The sequence below is a fragment of the Leuresthes tenuis genome, unplaced genomic scaffold (genome assembly GCF_036924035.1).
Source record: "Leuresthes tenuis unplaced genomic scaffold, fLeuTen1.0.hap1 SCAF_11, whole genome shotgun sequence".
Lineage (NCBI taxonomy): Eukaryota > Metazoa > Chordata > Actinopteri > Atheriniformes > Atherinopsidae > Leuresthes > Leuresthes tenuis.
Genome location: NW_027325365.1, coordinates 16,280,659 through 16,302,756, shown reverse-complemented (window position 1 = coordinate 16,302,756; position 22,098 = coordinate 16,280,659). Strand labels below are relative to the sequence as shown.

The following is a 22,098-nucleotide window of genomic DNA, read 5'->3' as shown; positions in this document are numbered from 1 at the left end:
TTGAACTATGAAGATTTCAGGATTTATGATATGGAAGTTATAGCAACAGACAAAGGAGCAAATAGTTTATCAGGACAATGTACTATCAAGATTCTAGTTGAAGACATGAATGACAACCATCCAGAAATATCTATTAAATCATTTCAGAGTCCAGTCAGTGAAAACATAGAGTTAGACTCAGTGATAGCTGTAGTTAGTGTCAGTGATAAAGACTCAGGTGACAATGGAGTGGTTGATCTTCATATTCCACATCATATGCCTTTCAAACTGAGGGAGTCCTCTGATAACTATTATGAATTAGTGGTGTCAGAGCCATTAGACCGTGAGAAGGTCCCAGAATATGACATCACTTTCACTGTGACAGACAGAGGTTCACCTCCTTTATCTGACAATGAAACTATGACTTTAGAGTTGCTAGATGTTAATGACAATGTTCCACAGTTTGCTCAGTCATTTTATACAATACGTGTTTTGGAGAATAACGCACCTGGGGCCTTGCTCAGCTCACTCACTGCGTTCGACCCAGACCTCCATGAAAACCAGTATCTAGTTTACTTCATCATAGAGAAAGAGATCGCCAACACCTCCATGTCCATGTTGTTCTCCATCAACCCAGAGAACGGTAATCTGTACGCACTGAAAACTTTTGACTATGAGATTGAGACAGAGTTTCTTTTCCACATTGAGGCCAGAGACTCTGGCTCTCCTCCACTCAGCAGTAACGTGACCGTCCACATCATTATTGTGGACCAGAATGACAACGCTCCAGTGATTGTTTCTCCGTGGCGTGCGCATGGCTCGCTGGTGGAGGAAAAGATCCCCAGATCCACTGATAAAGGCTCTCTTGTTGCCAAGGTGATAGCCTTAGACACAGACTCTGTGCACAACTCTCGGATTACCTACCAGTTTCTCCAGGTGACTGATGCCACCTTGTTCAGTCTGGACCAATACAACGGAGAGATCCGGACTATGAGGATGTTCAGTTACAAAGATTCACGTCACCACAGACTAGTTGTTGTTGCCAAGGACAACGGAGACCCTGCTCTCTCTGCTACAGTCACCATCAAGCTGTCCACTATGGAGACTGTCATGAAGGCCTATTCTGACATGACTGAGGTTCCTCTGGAATATGACATCTTTTCAGATCTGAACCTGTATTTGGTCATCGGTCTGGGCTCTGTGTCATTTCTCCTGCTGATCACCATATTGGTCACCATCGTGATCAAGTGTCAGAACCCCAAACCCAGCAAAGCGGCTCCACCCAGCAGGAACAGTGTGATCAGTGACAGGAACTCCACCATTGCAGACTCCACTCTGGTCTCCAACGATGCCTACTGGTACAGTCTGTTTCTAGCAGAGACCAGAAAAGGAAAGATGGTGGTTAGACAACCTATGCCAAAAGGCTCCAGATACATCGTGTCCAGTTTACCAAGAGGGACAGGAGTGACTGACACCAGTGAGTCAGCAGCTTCCACTCTACAGGTATTATTGTAGTTAATAAACTATATTTTATCTGTCTACTATCTCTAGAGCACTGGGTTATCTCTTCGATTTTAATTGCAGAAATTTTAAATTGGTTTAATATGATTATACTTGCCCATAGGGTAAGTAAATATGACTATTGTTATAACCAACAGTGTACTTTATATAAACTGACAAATAATATAAAACTGGCATTCTAATATATAGAATGTTTTACACGGTAAAAGCCGGGAGGTGAAGTTGACAGAGTGGCGCTGTTTCGTTAATAAAATACCAACCCCATAATGTTATGAGAGCAAATCATTGTTGTCCTGGCGCATTGGGATATGACTGGATAGTTTCGGAGTGCTGAAGCTCCAACGCGAAGACACGCTCGCGCCTTTAACTGGCGAACCATCATCGGTGTTGTCTCTGTCGAAATATTTCTGGGATCCATTCACGTACAAGGAAATCAAATTTACCGGGGACGTATCGTTACCTATTCAACGTGCTCTATTCTCGTTCTAAAAAAAAAAAATATCTGTTTGTAACAATGGAGTCTCGGAAAAGGTACGCAATTCTTGTCATTTTTGTGTTTTTTTCTTTAGTACGAAATATATCTAACTCCGTTGCTCATTATTCTATACCAGAGGAAATGAAAGAAGGATCTGTTGTGGCAAACCTCGCTGCCGATCTCAGCCTTGATGTTAAAACACTGAATCAGCGGAAGATGCGTCTTGATATTATTGCTAACAAGAAATATCTGGACGTGAACAAAGAGACTGGTGAGCTTTATGTTGTTGAAAAGATCGATAGGGAATATCTCTGCACAAAAATGCTGACATCATGCTATTTGAGAATGGAAGTAACACTAGAAAATCCTTTAAGAATATTTAACATTGAGCTGGAGATTTTGGATATGAACGACAATGCACCACAGTTTCGAAGAGACGCCATACATTTAGACATATCTGAGTCCACGCCTATTGGGGAAAGATTCTCACTGAGTAACGCAGTTGACCACGATGTTGGAAGCAATTCAGTGAAAACGTACTATTTAAGTGACAGTGACCATTTTATGATTGAAGTTCAGACGGCAAGAGACGGGTCTAAATTTGCTGATTTAATCCTGAATAAGAAACTAGACCGGGAGCAGCAGGCTGTTCATAATTTGATATTGACAGCTGTAGATGGAGGAACCCCTGCTCGTTCTGGCACTGCCAGCATTATTGTTCGTGTTTTGGACACGAATGACAACTCACCTACATTTGACAAATCAATTTATAATGTTAAAATAATGGAAAATTCTCCTATTGGAAGCCTTGTTATTGATCTTAATGCAACAGACCTCGATGATGGATCAAATTCTGATGTAACATACTCATATAGTTTATATACATCAGAAAAAACACAAGAAACTTTTAATCTGAATCCTAAAACAGGTGAAATTACGGTCAAAGGAATGTTGAACTATGAAGATTTCAGGATATATGATATGGAAGTTATAGCAACAGACAAAGGAGCCAACAGTTTATCAGGACAATGTACCATCAAGATTCTAGTTGAAGACATGAATGACAACCATCCAGAAATATCTATTAAATCATTTCAGAGTCCAGTCAGTGAAAACATAGAGTTAGACACAGTGATAGCTGTAGTTAGTCTCAGTGATAAAGACTCAGGTGACAATGGAGTGGTTGATCTTCATATTCCACATCATATGCCTTTCAAACTGAGGGAGTCCTCTGATAACTATTATGAATTAGTGGTGTCAGAGCCATTAGACCGTGAGAAGGTCCCAGAATATGACATCACTTTCACTGTGACAGACAGAGGTTCACCTCCTTTATCTGACAATGAAACTATGACTTTAGAGTTGCTAGATGTTAATGACAATGTTCCACAGTTTGCTCAGTCATTTTATACAATACGTGTTTTGGAGAATAACGCACCTGGGGCCTTGCTCAGCTCACTCACTGCGTTCGACCCAGACCTCCATGAAAACCAGTATCTAGTTTACTTCATCATAGAGAAAGAGATCGCCAACACCTCCATGTCCATGTTGTTCTCCATCAACCCAGAGAACGGTAATCTGTACGCACTGAAGACTTTTGATTATGAGATCGAGACAGAGTTTCTTTTCCACATTGAGGCCAGAGACTCTGGCTCTCCTCCACTCAGCAGTAACGTGACCGTCCACATAATTATTGTTGACCAGAATGACAACGCTCCAGTAATTGTTTCTCCGTGGCGTGCGCATGGCTCGCTGGTGGAGGAAAAGATCCCTAGATCCACTGATAAAGGCTCTCTGGTTGCCAAGGTGATAGCCTTAGACACAGACTCTGTGCACAACTCTCGGATTACCTACCAGTTTCTCCAGGTGACTGATGCCACCTTGTTCAGTCTGGACCAATACAACGGAGAGATCCGGACTATGAGGATGTTCAGTTACAAAGATTCACGTCACCACAGACTAGTTGTTGTTGCCAAGGACAACGGGGAGCCTGCTCTCTCTGCTACAGTCACCATCAAGCTGTCCACAATGGAAACTGTCATGAAGGCCTACTCTGACATGACTGAGGTTCCTCTGGAGTATGACATCTTTTCAGATCTGAACCTGTATTTGGTCATCGGTCTGGGCTCTGTGTCATTTCTCCTGCTGATCACCATATTGGTCACCATCGTGATCAAGTGTCAGAACCCCAAACCCAGCAAAGCGGCTCCTCCCAGCAGGAATAGTGTGATCAGTGAGAGGAACTCCACCATTGCAGACTCCACTCTGGTTTCCAACGATGCCTACTGGTACAGTCTGTTTTTAGCAGAGACCAGGAAAGGAAAGATGGTGGTTAGACAGCCTATGCCAAAAGGCTCCAGATACATTGTGTCCAGTTTACCAAGAGGGACAGGACTGACTGACACCAGTGACTCAGCAGCTTCTACTCTGCAGGTATGAGACACTTCCATTGATAAAACACCTTCATAAGGTGTAATACCATATCTGAGTTCTTCGATTTATTTATATACAACGTAATATATAAACCAGTGTTGCACTCCTGAATTTACAAACCTTTGTCGAATATGTTTGCGTTTGTCTAAAAACACACATGTACAACACATGTGTGTATAAAAGGCTTTAGTTGTCTTTTTCATATGTCCTTTCATTTTTTAATTTTTTTTAAGTTAAAAGGATATTATGTTAAATTTTATCTTATTCAGCTTTATATATTAATTTGCCATTGTCTTTTATAGATTTTAATGACAAAGCATCACAAATAATTATGACAACCAGAGAACTTAGAAGAATACACAAAAATATTCACAAGATAAAACAAAATAAGCAAATTTAAATATGCCTACAACTCAAACAACCTCGTTGTGAGAGAAGAAAAATATCCTGAAAAAAATCGCAAAAAGTAACCAGATAATGTTTTTTCAAAAAGATAAACTTTGAGAAAGTAGAATACTGTACTAGATGTTATGAGTCTAGGAGACCCCTGAATTAAAACAATGAAAGATATTTCGACAGTCATCTATCTTAACATTTTGACCACCTGCCTACTTTAGATCCCACACCCCTTTTTTTGTAGCCAAATCAGCAAGGATCAGTCAGGGGAGGCACACAGAACATCTCAAGGTAACATCATGTTAGCAACAGGAGTTTTTGGCCCCTTGGTTTGTTGGGTCCATTCTTTGTGGATTAGGCTTTCTTTCCACAGATGATGTCAGATCCCACCAGGTTGATATTTGGGGAGTTTGGAGGCTGTATGTAACCTTCAGACAAACTGATATGTACTTTGAGACCTTATCAAGCAGTTTTTTGTGGGGCCCACTGCTGTCTTGCTGAGAAGGCTTCGACTGTAATAAACGAGTGCTGTTGCTTATGGGAGAGTATGACAGGTGTGTGAAATTATTTAGGTAGGTAAGGAGTATTAAAGTTAAATCCAAGTGAACAGAATGCTGGTTTCTCTGAGTAATAAATTTAATTGTAACTGGATGAGCAGTGTTACTCACTTTACCTGTCAGTGGTTTTAATGTTGTGGCAGATCGGTTGTATATAATAAACAGTGATGAGATGGTCGCTTTCAAGCACACTGAGGCACTGTTCCCCAGCCCGACATGCAATCATGACGTGACAATCGCCATGATAGCGTTCATTAGAGTGAAATGAAGAGGATGTGGAGTGAACAGCTCCTGGTTCTGAATGCATTCGATTTTGTAAGATGGCTCAGCTTGCTTAAACATCTTTTTCGGGGAATTTACCTTATGCCTTGGTTTTGGTCAGAATCCTACATGAAAAGATTTTAAATTACTGAAGAAAACAAATATCTGAGGCAAAAATGGAGGGTTTTATCTGCTCTGGACACTGGGCAAGGTATGTCTCGACAATTCTTCTCTTCGTTGTTACTCTGAATTCTACTTCCGCTGTAACACACTATTCTGTTCCCGAAGAACTCGAAGAAGGCTCTGTTGTTGCAAATCTCGCTGCGGATTTGGGACTCGACGTGAAGACATTAGTCGAACGGAAAATGCGTTTAGACATCATTGGCAATAGGAAATACCTGGATGTGAACAAAGAAACGGGGGAGCTGTACATTGTTGAGCGAATAGACAGGGAGTCTCTCTGTCCCGCAAAGACATCATGTTATGTGAAAATGGAAGCAATAATCGAAAACCCTAAACGGATATTTTACATCGAATTAGAGATAATGGATATAAATGACAACGCCCCACACTTCAGAAGAGATACGATAGATTTAGATATTTCAGAAGCTACACAGGCCGGTGAACGTTTTTCTGTCAGCAATGCAGTTGATCCAGACGTGGGTTCTAACTCCGTGAAAACATACCAGTTGAGCGAAAGTGATTACTTCACAATAGAAATTCAAACGGGGAGAGATGGGTCAAAATTTGCTGACTTGATATTGAAAAAAACGTTAAACCGAGAGCAGCGAGCTGTTCATTATCTAATACTTACAGCTTTAGATGGTGGTATGCCGACTCGTTCTGGTACAGCTAGTATAATTGTTAATGTTCTGGATACAAATGACAACGTCCCTTCATTTGAACGAGAGAGTTACCAAATGAGTGTATTAGAAAATTCTCCAATTGGAAGTCTGGTCATTGATCTCAATGCGACAGATTTAGACCAGGGTACAAATTCAGAGTTAATATATTCATATAGTTTGTATACATCGGAAAAAACGCAAGAAACGTTTAATTTAAATCCCACTACTGGTGAGATAACTGTAAAAGGTTTGTTAAATTACGAAGATGTCAGGATTTATGATATGGAAGTAATAGCAACCGATAAAGGTATCAGTGCATTATCAGGACAGTGTAAAATTAAGATTGTCGTTGAGGACATGAATGACAACCATCCAAAAGTTTCGATAAAATCATTTCAGAGTCCAGTCAGTGAAAACATAGAGTTAGACACAGTGATAGCTGTAGTTAGTGTCAGTGATAAAGACTCAGGTGACAATGGAGTGGTTGATCTTCATATTCCACATCATATGCCTTTCAAACTGAGGGAGTCCTCTGATAACTATTATGAATTAGTGGTGTCAGAGCCATTAGACCGTGAGAAGGTCCCAGAATATGACATCACTTTCACTGTCACAGACAGAGGTTCTCCTCCTTTATCTGACAATGAAACTATGACTTTAGAGCTGCTGGATGTTAATGACAATGTTCCACAGTTCGCTCAGTCATTTTATAGAATACGTGTGATGGAAAATAACGCACCCGGGGCCTTGCTCAGCTCACTCACTGCGTTTGACCCTGACCTCCATGAAAACCAGTATCTAGTTTACTTCATCATAGAGAAAGAGATCGCCAACACCTCCATGTCCATGTTGTTCTCCATCAATCCAGAGAACGGTAATCTGTACGCACTGAAAACTTTTGACTATGAGATCGAGACAGAGTTTCTTTTTCACATCGAGGCCAGAGACTCTGGCTCTCCTCCACTCAGCAGTAACGTGACCGTCCGCATCATTATTGTGGACCAGAATGACAACGCTCCAATGATTGTCTCTCCATGGCGTGCGCACGGCTCGTTGGTGGAGGAAAAGATCCCCAGATCCACTGATAAAGGCTCTTTGGTTGCCAAGGTGATAGCCTTAGACACAGACTCTGTGCACAACTCTCGGATTACCTACCAGTTTCTCCAGGTGACTGATGCCACCTTGTTCAGTCTGGACCAATACAACGGAGAGATCCGGACTATGAGGATGTTCAGTTACAAAGATTCACGCCACCACAGACTGGTTGTTGTTGCTAAGGACAACGGAGAGCCTGCTCTCTCTGCTACAGTCACCATCAAGCTGTCCACAATGGAGACTGTCATGAAGGCCTACTCTGACATGACTGAGGTTCCTCTGGAGTATGACATCTTTTCAGATCTGAACCTGTATTTGGTCATCGGTCTGGGCTCTGTGTCATTTCTCCTGCTGATCACCATATTGGTCACCATCGTGATCAAGTGTCAGAACCCTAAACCCAGTAAAGCGGCTCCTCCCAGCAGGAACAGTGTAATCAGTGAGAGGAACTCCACCATTGCAGACTCCACTCTGGTCTCCAACGATGCCTACTGGTACAGTCTGTTTCTAGCAGAGACCAGGAAAGGAAAGATGGTGGTTAGACAGCCTATGCCAAAAGGCTCCAGATACATCGTGTCCAGTTTACCAAGAGGGACAGGACTGACTGACACCAGTGACTCAGCAGCTTCTACTTTACAGGTATGGGAGACGTGTTACGGACTCCTGTGTTTTTCTTCACAATGTTCATAAAAGACACAAATTTCAAGTAGGTTTGCCAATGACATCTTTTGATGTTCAAACTGTATTATTTTCAGAAATTATTTAACTAGTGTGCCAAGCAAAAATGTAAAAACAATCTTTATAACTAAAAAAAAGCATTTATGAACTATTGCTAAAAAGTAGTTGAAGTTATTGCCTTATTATTTCATTTTCAATTTCAGATATATTGTTTTGCTTTAGCAAAAATATTTGACAATGTCTTCATTTCAAGACAACGGGAAACTGCGGGAACTGCATCACTTCCTTCAACATATTTGATTAGTATTACTGATACTTTGGAGCGTCAAAGTCAAACTTAAATGCAAAGGTTTCCAAAATACTGTTCTAATTGTAAGTCATTGAAATAGATTTACAACCATAAACAACTACATTCAAGCAGTGATGTTCACAAACAGTACAATAAAGGATAGAACATGTAATTTTCCTTCTTTCGTAAACCACAAGCAAAAACCAACGTTCAACAAAAATCAAATATTTAGTGGAAGAATTTATCAAAACAACATACAATTATTTAACTTTTACGAGGTGCCAATGACTTTAAAAAAAATAGTCATGTCGCTGCTCCCCACAAAAACTCCCTCTCAGTTGAAGTCATCGTTGTAAGGACAGTTCATTGGAGGCTGGGTAGGCAGACATATTCCCGGCAAATCTCCACCGATAACATTCAAAATTGTTTTTCTTCGAAGAAGCTCCGTGCCCTTCATCACAGAATATAAGAAGTACTTACATTTGCATTTTTGCGTATCAAAATTCAAGAGGTTATACAAGGAATTTATTTTTTGTACTCCATGGCTCGCCTTATTGTTCACTTTTCCTGGAAGGGGTATGTCTCAGTATTTCTCTGTCTCTCTGCCATGATGGACTCGGTATCTGCAGTCACCCATTATTCTATACCGGAGGAAATGGATGAAGGCTCTGTCGTTGCGAATGTAGCAACTGATTTAGGATTAGATGTGAGGAGCCTGAGTAAGAGAAAAATTCGCGTGGACGTCGTACGCAACAAAAAATATATTGATATTAACAAAGACACCGGAGAGCTGTTTATTTTGGAAAGGATAGACAGAGAGTTTTTATGTCCCCTGAAGACAACTACGTCCTGCTTTCTTAAATTAGATGCTACTATTGAAAATCCGATACGTATGTTTAACATTGAGGTGGAAATTCTGGATATTAATGATAACGCTCCGCATTTTCGAAGGGGAACAATGGATTTGGACATCTCAGAATCAAGCCCCGTTGGAGAGAGGTTTTCACTGAACAATGCCGCAGACCCAGATGTTGGAACAAATTCTGTGAAAAATTACCATCTTAGCGCAAGTGAACACTTCTCCATTGAAATTCAGACCGGGAGAGATGGGACGAAGTTTGCTGACTTGGTTCTAAAAAAAGCTTTAGACAGAGAGCAGCATGCTGTTCATAATCTAATTCTCACTGCTGTGGACGGTGGAGTTCCCACACGCACAGGTACAGCAAGCATCATTGTCCGCGTGCTTGATGTGAACGACAACGCCCCTTCATTTGATAAAGACAAGTACGATATAGATGTCATGGAAAACTCTCCAATTGGTAGTCTAGTCATCAAACTAAATGCTACTGACTTAGATGAAGGGACAAATTCTGATATTGTTTATTCATATAGTTTGTACACGTCAGAAAGAACACAAAATATGTTCAACTTGAATCCAGAAAATGGTGAAATCAGAGTGAAGGAGATGATAAATTATGAAGATTTTAAACTGTATGAGATGGAGGTTATAGCCAGTGATAAGGGCCCTAACTCTTTATCTGGACAATGCAAACTAACAATACAGGTGACTGATATGAATGACAATCATCCAGAAATTTCCATCAAATCTTTTCAAAGTCCAGTAAAAGAAAATGTGGCCACAGACACAGTGATAGCTGTAGTTAGTGTCAGTGATAAAGACTCAGGTGACAATGGAGTGGTTGATCTTCATATTCCACATCATATGCCTTTCAAACTGAGGGAGTCCTCTGATAACTATTATGAATTAGTGGTGTCAGAGCCATTAGACCGTGAGAAGGTCCCAGAATATGACATCACTTTCACTGTCACAGACAGAGGTTCTCCTCCTTTATCTGACAATGAAACTATGACTTTAGAGCTACTGGATGTTAATGACAATGTTCCACAGTTTGCTCAGTCATTTTATACAATACGTGTGATGGAGAATAACGCACCTGGGGCCTTGCTCAGCTCACTCACTGCGTTTGACCCTGACCTCCATGAAAACCAGTATCTAGTTTACTTCATCATAGAGAAAGAGATCGCCAACACTTCCATGTCCATGTTGTTCTCCATCAACCCAGAGAACGGTAATCTGTACGCACTGAAAACTTTTGACTATGAGATCGAGACAGAGTTTCTTTTCCACATTGAGGCCAGAGACTCTGGCTCTCCTCCACTCAGCAGTAACGTGACCGTCCGCATCATTATTGTTGACCAGAATGACAACGCTCCAGTGATTGTCTCTCCGTGGCGTGCGCACGGATCGCTAGTGGAGGAAAAGATCCCCAGATCCACTGATAAAGGCTCTCTGGTTGCCAAGGTGATAGCCTTAGACACAGACTCTGTGCACAACTCTCGGATTACCTACCAGTTTCTCCAGGTGACTGATGCCACCTTGTTCAGTCTGGACCAATACAACGGAGAGATCCGGACTATGAGGATGTTCAGTTACAAAGATTCACGCCACCACAGACTGGTTGTTGTTGCCAAGGACAACGGAGAGCCTGCTCTCTCTGCTACAGTCACCATCAAGCTGTCCACTATGGAGACTGTCATGAAGGCCTACTCTGATATGACTGAGGTTCCTCTGGAGTATGACATCTTTTCAGATCTGAACCTGTATTTGGTCATCGGTCTGGGCTCTGTGTCATTTCTCCTGCTGATCACCATATTGGTCACCATCGTGATCAAGTGTCAGAACCCCAAACCCAGCAAAGCGGCTCCTCCCAGCAGGAACAGTGTGATCAGTGAGAGGAACTCCACTATTGCAGACTCCACTCTGGTCTCCAACGATGCCTACTGGTACAGTCTGTTTCTAGCAGAGACCAGGAAAGGAAAGATGGTGGTTAGACAGCCTATGCCAAAAGGCTCCAGATACATTGTGTCCAGTTTACCAAGAGGGACAGGACTGACTGACACCAGTGACTCAGCAGCTTCTACCCTACAGGTAATGGAGAAATAAACACCACAAGATAAGTGTATTCACCCATTTAAAATAGCTTGTAAATGAAAAGTAATAATACAAAAATTACCTCTCTATAGTACCATTATTTATCATTTTACAAAAGATTGATCACAGTAATTACCACGGACACACAGTTACTAAAATAGAAATAAATAAAACATAGATAATTTAAACACTATTGAATCCACAAGTAATTTCGATTTCTTCTGATTATATAAGCATCAGTGTAAAATTACTTGAGAAGACATCAAACTCCTCAGTGTCAAAAACCCAAACCTTTAAGTTTATGCCATCTACATCAGTCCGTCATGGCCAGAAATGGAAAATACTTTCAATAGGAACTGAAATAAGTGGCATGATCAGTGCATTTTGTTATTGAAACATAACATTGATATGTTTATGTGGAAATCAGAGTTTCTGTGACATCTCAGAGTGTGCAAAAACAATGACTTTGTCAATCCCTTTCAACTATTTCCAAAATAACTAAAGAAAATTCATAATTTTACCTGTTCCTCAGCACACAACTCTTAGATTATTCTCTGCAAAAAGGTGTAGGATTGAGTTGGATTAATGATGTGTTCACATTCTTTCGTGAAATGAGATCACAGTTAATGTGTTCAGCTCAGACTGAGTTCAGCATGTTTAACATGAACAAAGCCATGGTGACTACATGAGTAAGTTCTGACATTGAAGTACAGAAGCAAAAGAATGATGATATGTGGTAGAAACACTGCAAAAAGTTGTGGAGACTACATTTATAGGGGTTAGCTATGCTTTTGGATATACCAAAACACTGGCTAATTAGACAGCTCACGGTCTGCAGCAGGCTGGGAGTGAATCAATATTTCTGTATGACAGTGATTCAAATCACATTGCTAACATCACAAAGATATTCTAAAGAGGAAAAAATGACAGCTGTGACCTATCTACATATGTCACCCCGCAGCCGAATTCAACACAGCACCTTCGGTGTGTTTTAGTGAGCTATATGACCGCACTAGTAAAATAAAGGTTAAAAAGCTTTCTCTGAAAAATAATAAAAGATATTTAGAGATTTGAGCAACACTGTTCTCCTTCGTGCTGAAGAGACTTCAGTTTGTCATCAAAACATCAAGTTGGACATACAATGTACTGGAAAAGATTAATTTCAGTTCTGGAAAGTGTGCTTGATTTTGTTGCTCAGAGTTTCTACCTTTGGGTTTGTATATTCAATATATCTAAATCGTTTTAAGCTGTACATAATGACATATCCCATCCAGGTCAACTTGGGGTTAGGGAGTTACTTCAAGGTGATAACATTTTGACTCATTTCAGATTTGAGTGATGTTACAAAGGTTTGTACTAATTTTTGTTGTGCACTTCTTCCATTTAGCATGTGCAACACAGACCTGTGACTATCAATTAAGAATCAAGTGACCACAGCCAATATATAGTGCTGCTGAGAATCATTCTACTTTCAGTGATGGTGAATTTGGGCTTTTTACTTCACTTTTAAAAGGCATTTATGTATTAAATGTTTAAGAAAATAAAAATAAAAGAAAAACACTTTTAAAATGAAGGCAGCACTGCAAGTAAGAATGGAATTGTCCATATTAACACTGTGTAAGGTGGACTTTTTAGAAGTTGCTGTTAGCTAGTTTTTCATTAAATATTCATGTATTTTTATGAACATTTAATACGAATTTTCATTATTTCTATTTTTACCTTTCCTAAATAGATTTTTATTGTTATTTGAGCCCAGATTTATTTCCAGCCATCATTCTTCCAGTTTAGGAAAGATAAATGCACAAACAGGGTTTTGTCAGGGAACTTTTAATACAAAGTTACAATAAACAGACGTAAATCACCTACTTGCTCACACACATAACCACACCCACAACAGAGACAGTTTTTACGCCATCCCTCTCACCGCTGCCTTTACGCACAGTTTACTCCGTGCGCATAAAGTAGGAAGGAAAGCGGAGGGGCTGACAAAAACTACACTGTAATAAACAGATACAGTCTGTACCACCAGTGACTAAAACAAGTAGTACATTTATAAGGAAATAAAAGTATTGAATGAGTGACTGATATTTACGTCCCATTCCAACAATGCAAACGCCAGCAGATGATTTATTTCTCCTTTGTTGAACGGTTATACTAATCCACTCACTCTCTACGAATTTTTTAAATACAATTTTGTCTGTTTTGAAAAGTTAAAAAAATGCTATTTTCACCACTAACGTCCGGAAAAGTACGTTTCTTTATGACGTCATCGTTATCGCGATAGCTTCCGCTGAGTAAGAGACAGTGGTCTTGTTAACTGCACGTTATTACTGATGAGGAAACGTACAACTGAACTGTCCCCGTTTCGAATTTGCGAACAACAAAAAGGCGATTCGTTCTCGTTTTCGTACACACCATCACGTCAGAATCCGCACGATAACACAACCTATGAGGCAACTATCCACGATGGGGTACGTTTGTCTATTTCTCTGTCTGTCTGCCACCCTAAACTCGGTATCTACTGTCACCCATTATTCTGTTCCTGAAGAAATGGAGGAGGGATCTGTCGTTGCAAATTTAGCGTCTGATTTGGGCTTAGATGTGCGGACTCTGAAGACAAGGAAAATGCGCGTGGACGTTGTTGCCAATAAGAAATATCTCGACATCAACAAAGACACCGGAGAGCTGTTTATTTTGGAAAGGATTGACAGGGAGTCCCTGTGCCCATCGAAGACAACTACGTCCTGCTTTCTTAAATTAGATGCTACAATTGAAAATCCAATACGTATGTTTAATATTGAGGTGGAAATAACGGACATTAATGACAACGCTCCCCACTTTCGAAGAGGAACAATGCATTTGGACATCTCCGAGTCAAGCTCCGTTGGAGAGAGATTTTCACTGAATAATGCTGCAGACCCAGATGTTGGAACAAATTCTGTGAAAGATTACCACCTCAGCTCAAGTAGTCACTTTGAACTCGAAATTCAGACCGGGAGAGATGGATCAAAGTTTGCTGACTTGGTTCTAAAAAAAGCTTTAGACAGAGAGCAGCAGGCTGTTCATAATCTAATTCTCACTGCTGTGGACGGTGGAGTTCCCACGCGCACAGGTACAGCGAGCATCATTGTCCGCGTGCTTGATGTGAACGACAACGCCCCTTCATTTGATAAAGACAAGTACGATATAGATGTCATGGAAAACTCTCCAATTGGTAGTCTAGTCATCAAACTAAATGCTACTGACTTAGATGAAGGGGCAAATTCTGATATTGTTTATTCATATAGTTTGTACACGTCAGAAAGAACACAAAATATGTTCAACTTGAATCCAGAAAATGGTGAAATCAGAGTGAAGGAGATGATAAATTATGAAGATTTTAAACTGTATGAGATGGAGGTTATAGCCAGTGATAAGGGCCCTAACTCTTTATCTGGACAATGCAAACTAACAATACAGGTGACTGATATGAATGACAATCATCCAGAAATTTCCATCAAATCCTTTCAAAGTCCAGTAAAAGAAACTGTGGCCACAGACACAGTGATAGCTGTAGTTAGTGTCAGTGATAAAGACTCAGGTGACAATGGAGTGGTTGATCTTCATATTCCACATCATATGCCTTTCAAACTGAGGGAGTCCTCTGATAACTATTATGAATTAGTGGTGTCACAGCCATTAGACCGTGAGAAGGTCCCAGAATATGACATCACTTTCACTGTCACAGACAGAGGTTCTCCTCCTTTATCTGACAATGAAACTATGACTTTAGAGCTACTGGATGTTAATGACAATGTTCCACAGTTCGCTCAGTCATTTTATACAATACGTGTGATGGAGAATAATGCACCTGGGGCCTTGCTCAGCTCACTCACTGCGTTTGACCCAGACCTCTATGAAAACCAGTATCTAGTTTACTTCATCATAGAGAAAGAGATCGCCAACACCTCCATGTCCATGTTGTTCTCCATCAACCCAGAGAACGGTAATCTGTACGCACTGAAAACTTTTGACTATGAGATCGAGACAGAGTTTCTTTTCCACATTGAGGCCAGAGACTCTGGCTCTCCTCCACTCAGCAGTAACGTAACCGTCCGCATCATTATTGTGGACCAGAATGACAACGCTCCAGTGATTGTTTCTCCGTGGCGTGCGCAGGGGTCGCTGGTGGAGGAAAAGATCCCCAGATCCACTGATAAAGGCTCTCTGGTTGCCAAGGTGATAGCCTTAGACACAGACTCTGTCCACAACTCTCGGATTACCTACCAGTTTCTCCAGGTGACTGATGCCACCTTGTTCAGTCTGGACCAATACAACGGAGAGATCCGGACTATGAGGATGTTCAGTTACAAAGATTCACGCCACCACAGACTGGTTGTTGTTGCCAAGGACAACGGAGAGCCTGCTCTCTCTGCTACAGTCACCATCAAGCTGTCCACTATGGAGACTGTCATGAAGGCCTACTCTGATATGACTGAGGTTCCTCTGGAGTATGACATCTTTTCAGATCTGAACCTGTATTTGGTCATCGGTCTGGGCTCTGTGTCATTTCTCCTGCTGATCACCATATTGGTCACCATCGTGATCAAGTGTCAGAACCCCAAACCCAGCAAAGCGGCTCCTCCCAGCAGGAACAGTGTGATCAGTGAGAGGAACTCCACTATTGCAGACTCCACTCTGGTCTCCAACGATGCCTACTGGTACAGTCTGTTTCTAGCAGAGACCAGGAAAGGAAAGATGGTGGTTAGACAGCCTATGCCAAAAGGCTCCAGATACATTGTGTCCAGTTTACCAAGAGGGACAGGACTGACTGACACCAGTGACTCAGCAGCTTCCACTCTTCAGGTACAAATTACTAAGAACTTATGTTTGGTGAAAAAGAAATGTAGAATATCCACATTCAACATTTAGCTTCAGAATACTTTCAGTGTCTTCAGTTCTGCTCTTAGTTTACTTGAGAGGCATTTCCAGTGCACAAAACTAATATTATTTAGAAAAGTAAAACATATAAACAAGCTCAACAAGTCTCTGCAAAAAAAAAAAGATAAAAAAAAAGTTATGGAAAAACTCTACAGAATATAAATCCACATACGTAATGCTTGACTTTGTTTTACACTAGTAGTCCTTCTACGTTTCATGTGTGTGTGGATGTGTGGGTTGTTTAGAGAATTGCTGACTATTAAACACCCTTAACGACAAAGTATCCTGTCATCTAGACTCACTGTAAAGCTGTAAAAACACTGGTGCATTTTGTTTGACTCTTTTTTGTTCACAGATATTCTCTGAAAATGTAATTAGCCCAATAATATTGCTGCCTTCACTGTTCAACTGTTCTGTTCAGCAGAAAAGTCAACAGTTGGTCGTACTTTGTCATGACAATTTATTCAACTGTATGTAAACATAAAGTAAAATCATCACTGAAATAACAAAACTAATCTCTAATAGTAAACATCGTACATAAAGAAAATAAAAAAGAGTGGTTCAGCCTTTTTTTTTTCTTTAAATATGCTTGGCTAACTTTTTCAACTGAAACTGCCTCAGAAACATGTATGTGTGGCATGCATATGTGTGAAATGTTCATGTTTGGAAAAAAAAAAAAAAAACAGCACACACAAAATTTTACATTTTGGAAATGTGTATGGACTTTTGCTATCTATCTATCTATCTATCTATCTATCTATCTATCTATCTATCTATCTATCTATCTATCTATCTATCTATCTATCTATCTATCTATCTATCTATCTATCTATCTATCTATCTATCTATCTATCTATCTATCTATCTATCTATCTATCTATCTATCTATCTATCTATCTATCTATCTATCTATCTATCTATCTATCTATCTATCTATCTATCTATCTATTTTTTTCATAATTAAAATTTCATTCATAGCGCCTCCACATCAACTCTGTAATGCTATGTCCTGACCATTAAACTGCTTGTTTTTGTTTTCTTCCCCCACTAAAGTACCCTAAATGAGGAAAGTCAGCTCAGCAGCTGGAGGTATGCAGAGTCCTCGCCCGAGATAACCTTTAATGGATTATATTGCAGACCTTTAGTGTTTAACTGTTTCCTGTGTTTGTTTTCTAAGTTGATGTTTATTATGATTATTATTTTGTCTTGTTTCATTTCTCTTGTAGAAGGAGATTATTTTTAATTGCAAAGCCTCTCACATTTGACATCACATGCAGTTTTGCCAGGTCTTCTATTAATTCGTCCTGCTTCTATGTGGTTAGCTGTTACTGACATTACAGTCTCAACCTTAAAAAATAACAAAAAACTGACTGTACAATCTAAATAGCACACTGTTAACACCACATTTGTCAGTATTTCAGGATAATGACCCTTCCCCAAATGTTTTTGAACATTTTTGATAGTTGCTTCAACATAAAGCCATAATGAGGTTGAATGACTTGATAGCTGATAAGTTGTGGTCTTGCAGACAGTTGAGCAAATATGGTGATTTATATTGAGTAGTATCAAAACAGCATTCCTGTCCTAGTGACTGCTTTTGGTGAAAAGAATGTATGAAGATTAATCTGAGCCAAAGTCTGTATCCAAGGCTCTGATAAAATTCTTCTGTTGTTCATAATGTCAGCATTTTCTGGCTTTGCTTATCACAATCTGGCCTTTGCTCTTAATGTGAAGAAAATATTTGTCTTGAATTGAATCACCATGTTCTCAAAAGGATGCAGTGCATGTAAATATTAATCTGTGTTCATCCCCTTACTGACCCTTCACTTCTATATTAGGACTATAAGCTATCTTTGAACGTTAGTAAGTAAGTAAGACTGTGCTGTTTCTGTCCTCTTCACAGAATGACACTTCTGAACATGAATAACAGCGTTTCCTTTAGTTTGAATTGTGACCTAATTCTCTGTGCAGGACAGGCGCAAAGAGAAACCAGTCACCCAGTTACCTAGCAACTACTCTCCTTCACATAATTTTCAAGCATGGTATTCATTTATAGACCTGCCACATCCCCAATACATGTTCAAGGACCTGCCCAGTCCTACCACCCACTCTCTCTGTCCTCTGCCTGAAGCCCCTGTCTGAGCGACAGACGTCGGCTGCATGAGAAATGTCAGTTTGGCCAGTCACAAGGCTCTCAGTGTTCTGGTTCATTTCTTTGTTTAATTCTTGTCTCATTTGCAGGCATCCACCACCAGCAGCAGCAGTTCCACATGAGGCAGCACCTCCAGCTGTGTACAGTATTGACGCTAACAGGAAGAGCTTCTTGGAAGAAAGGAGGAACTTTCTATCAAAAACCACCCCCACAATGATCCTGTTCAGTCTGGTCCTGGTTCCTCCATCTATGTGTAACTGTCATGCTATTACACCAATTAACTGCGGTAACAAATTAACAAACAAGATCTTACCCCTTTAGTTGTTCAAGCAGGTGACCAGCTGATCAACAACCCCTCTATGTCGAGTCATTGTGCATGATGAGACTGCATGGCTTCAATTACATTTCAAGACTGCAGTGCAAAAGATTTTGAGAGGAAACGTTCAAATAAGCACCACTGCACTGAATATATAAAGAAGCAACAACAAGGACTCTGAAGAGTGGACAAAAAAAATGCGTAAATGCCTTTTGCAGACATTTTTCCTCTCTGAAAAAGGAACACATGTAGGATATTACATGTTTAACCCTATGCTCTTTGTCTTGCTCCATAACAGCATTGATGTATGATATAAGTAACCTAAGGATAAAAACAGCACAATTAACTAAATGTCAAAAAAGCACCAACCCACAATTAAAAAAAAAAAAGGAAAAGAAGCTAAATGGAATCAGTATTTTATAAGTGTGTTAGCTTTTAGTAGTTTTGCTTTGTACTTGACTTTGTGTTTTGTAAGTGAGGTATATGAATGAGAGCCAAGTACATCAAACATACAAGTGGATAAGAGTGGGGCTTTAGTCATCTTGCCTTTCAGTTGTTTCTGCATGAAATAATCAAAGTGCTTTGATAGCGTTAGATATTTTACGACATTAAACATATCCTTTTTCTGCTATTAAGACTAGTGTTTCTTATCTTTTAGCACTACATGTAAGACTACATTTTAATGGAACCAGAAGGAAGAACTGCAATGTTTAGTCTCAGTATCTCTTCCTGTGTTCAGCATTAACAACAGAATGACAATTTTATGGAATCACAAAGTTAAGTTTACTATCAGGTGAAACTGAAATCTACAGTGTGCTTGTACGTGTTGTCCATTTGGACACTGCTGGAGAGTGATTCTTAGAGTTTGAACGGAACACAAGTGAACACAGTGAGTCTTTCAGAACAGACTGATGTGTCTTCATGATAACTGTATATACTCTACAAACACCAATATGTACTATCACTTTTTATTTTTGAATCTGGATTCACTGGATGTTTCTTATTTCTTCTACAACTGTAACTTTTTGAAAATTCAGAATTAAACATGAACATTTATCGCATACTTTACAATATCAAAGCAACTTAACTGTGCTTGTGTATATTGCTGACTGCTGTATGTGTCATATCCAACACATAATGAGAGACAGATATAACTGACATATAATTCATAGTATGTTTGTCTGTAAAATGCCTTTCATTTTCAGTATCAGTGCTTTTGCAACTCTTCTATGTGAACAAAATGATGTGCCATCTGAATCATGATTTAATCTCTATGTGAAAGAATCTCACAGTCATGTAGTCAAACTTATTAGCACAGCTCACACTGCATTTGTTGTAACAAGTTGTAATGTCCTGCAGCCAAACATATACAATAAGTGTACAGTTTTACTTACATGGTGCAATGTTTTGTCAGCTGTGTACTGTTGGTTGATTGTATGCTATGGTCTGGTCTGTAAGAACTATTAAATACAAAAACAAATTCAATGATGACCACGTTTTCTAAGTACTGTATCAAATGTATAATATTTCTTCAGGATACCAGCACTGTTTTATAAGGAGTTTTTATTCTGGGGCATGTCAGAGGAAACATGTGTTGACTAATTAATAGATAAGATCAAAGGATCTTGATAATTTAAAGTTAATCCGAACTTGTGATGACATTGTTAATGTGTCATTGTTAAAGGCCTTCTTCTCTTTATTATTATTTATGTTCTTAACTTTTCATGCTAGTTACCCAACTGACTTAAATTTCACCGAAGCAACTTTTTAGTTCAACTGATGTTGATGTCTCATTTCTAAGATTGTATTTATATGTACAGTACAAATAACAAAAGAACAAACTGGTTTGATTGGCTTTGCTGATGAAGTGACTTTGTAGAACTTAGGTATATAAATAGTTCAGGTTGTAGCTCATATACAGAACTGGCTCAGGAGGGATTGCACTACAAGCTTGCATTACATGACAAAATTGTTATATGCAACATGTAAAGATTGTTCTGGTATGTTGCGTTTTAACACGGTCCACTCTCTAAACAAGGTTCCCCCAAGGATCAGCTCTAAAATGTAGGCCAGAATATCTAAATGCCAAAGTGCACCTTACACAAACAGCTTGTATTCAATGTTTGTAAGGTCATCCGCCCACTTTCACACCCACTTTATCCTAATTAAGGTTGTGGGAGGGCTCAAGCCCATTGAGAGGTGTGGTACACCCGGGACAGTCCATTGTAAGTGGTTTACATTTACATTTAGTCATTCAGCAGATGCTTTTATCCAAAGCGACTTTGAGATGAGGAACGATATTCAAGCTTCATCAACAAGAAACCTTGGCCTTCTCTTTAAATGTTAAATCTATCTAAATATCAAGTAAAACAAGGAGAGAAGTGCAAAGTACCTGCTGGTTAGGTGTGTTACATTGTTACAGATGTTAGAAGAGGTGCTGTTTCTGCATGTAAATGCTCACTTGCATAAATACCCAGGAAGAATTTTTTTTAAATGAATAGAAATTAAATGAATAATAAAATAATAAAACAATGAAGAAAAAAGTGTTCCCCTACTGACATTTGTACAGTGCTGAGGGTTACTTACAACATCTGTTTGTGATTTTCCATACATATTTTTTACCACACATACACATAGAGACTGGAGTTTGTCAGCACAAACAATGTTTTCAAGCATATTCCCTTCTTGTCAAATTCAATTGTCACTGTTTGTGTTGTAATCCACAAAATGGATGAACTTATGATTTGCTTCCAGGCCAAACCCTTATTATAGTTTCAGATATGGCTGCTCAGACACAGTTTGGTGTGGGGACATAATAGATATGATAACAAATACAAAGGCAGGAGCAAAAATGTGAAGTGACAAAGAAAAGGAAAAGTAAGTTATGTGTCAAAAAAGATCTTCCATCTAAAGTTACACTGCTTACATGCAGTGTAGTATTGCTTCAAATGAAAATCACTCTGTTGTATTACGTTCGTTAAAATATAACTTATAAATTTGAATGGAAAGTTGTAGTAACAATAAAATAATGTATATGATAAGTGCAGAATATCATGAAGGTAAGTTTATAAAGAATTCAGAAAAAATAACTCATATCGTTTGAGCATACATAATCACTCACTGATTATTAATAATCATATTTATAATCATAGTTATTACAACTGTAATTATCAACTATCAACTCTTCATCAACTTTACCTAGAGGTCTGTGAGGTCATCTTTGCGTGC

At 39.4% G+C, this 22,098-nt stretch overlaps 1 protein-coding gene across 1 annotated transcript in view; it reads left to right on the top strand.

Moving 5' to 3' along the window:
• The window catches only part of LOC140318093 (protocadherin beta-16-like), a 36,833-nt gene extending 16,478 nt beyond the window's left edge, over positions 1-20,355 (top strand). Inside the window, exons 3-4 of the mRNA XM_072395774.1 lie at positions 17,456-17,491; positions 18,644-20,355. Of these exons, the coding sequence (XP_072251875.1) occupies positions 17,456-17,467 (12 nt within the window). The 3' untranslated portion in view covers positions 17,468-17,491; positions 18,644-20,355. The remainder of the gene's footprint in view (positions 1-17,455; positions 17,492-18,643) is intronic.
• Positions 20,356-22,098: the final 1,743 nt, after the last annotated feature.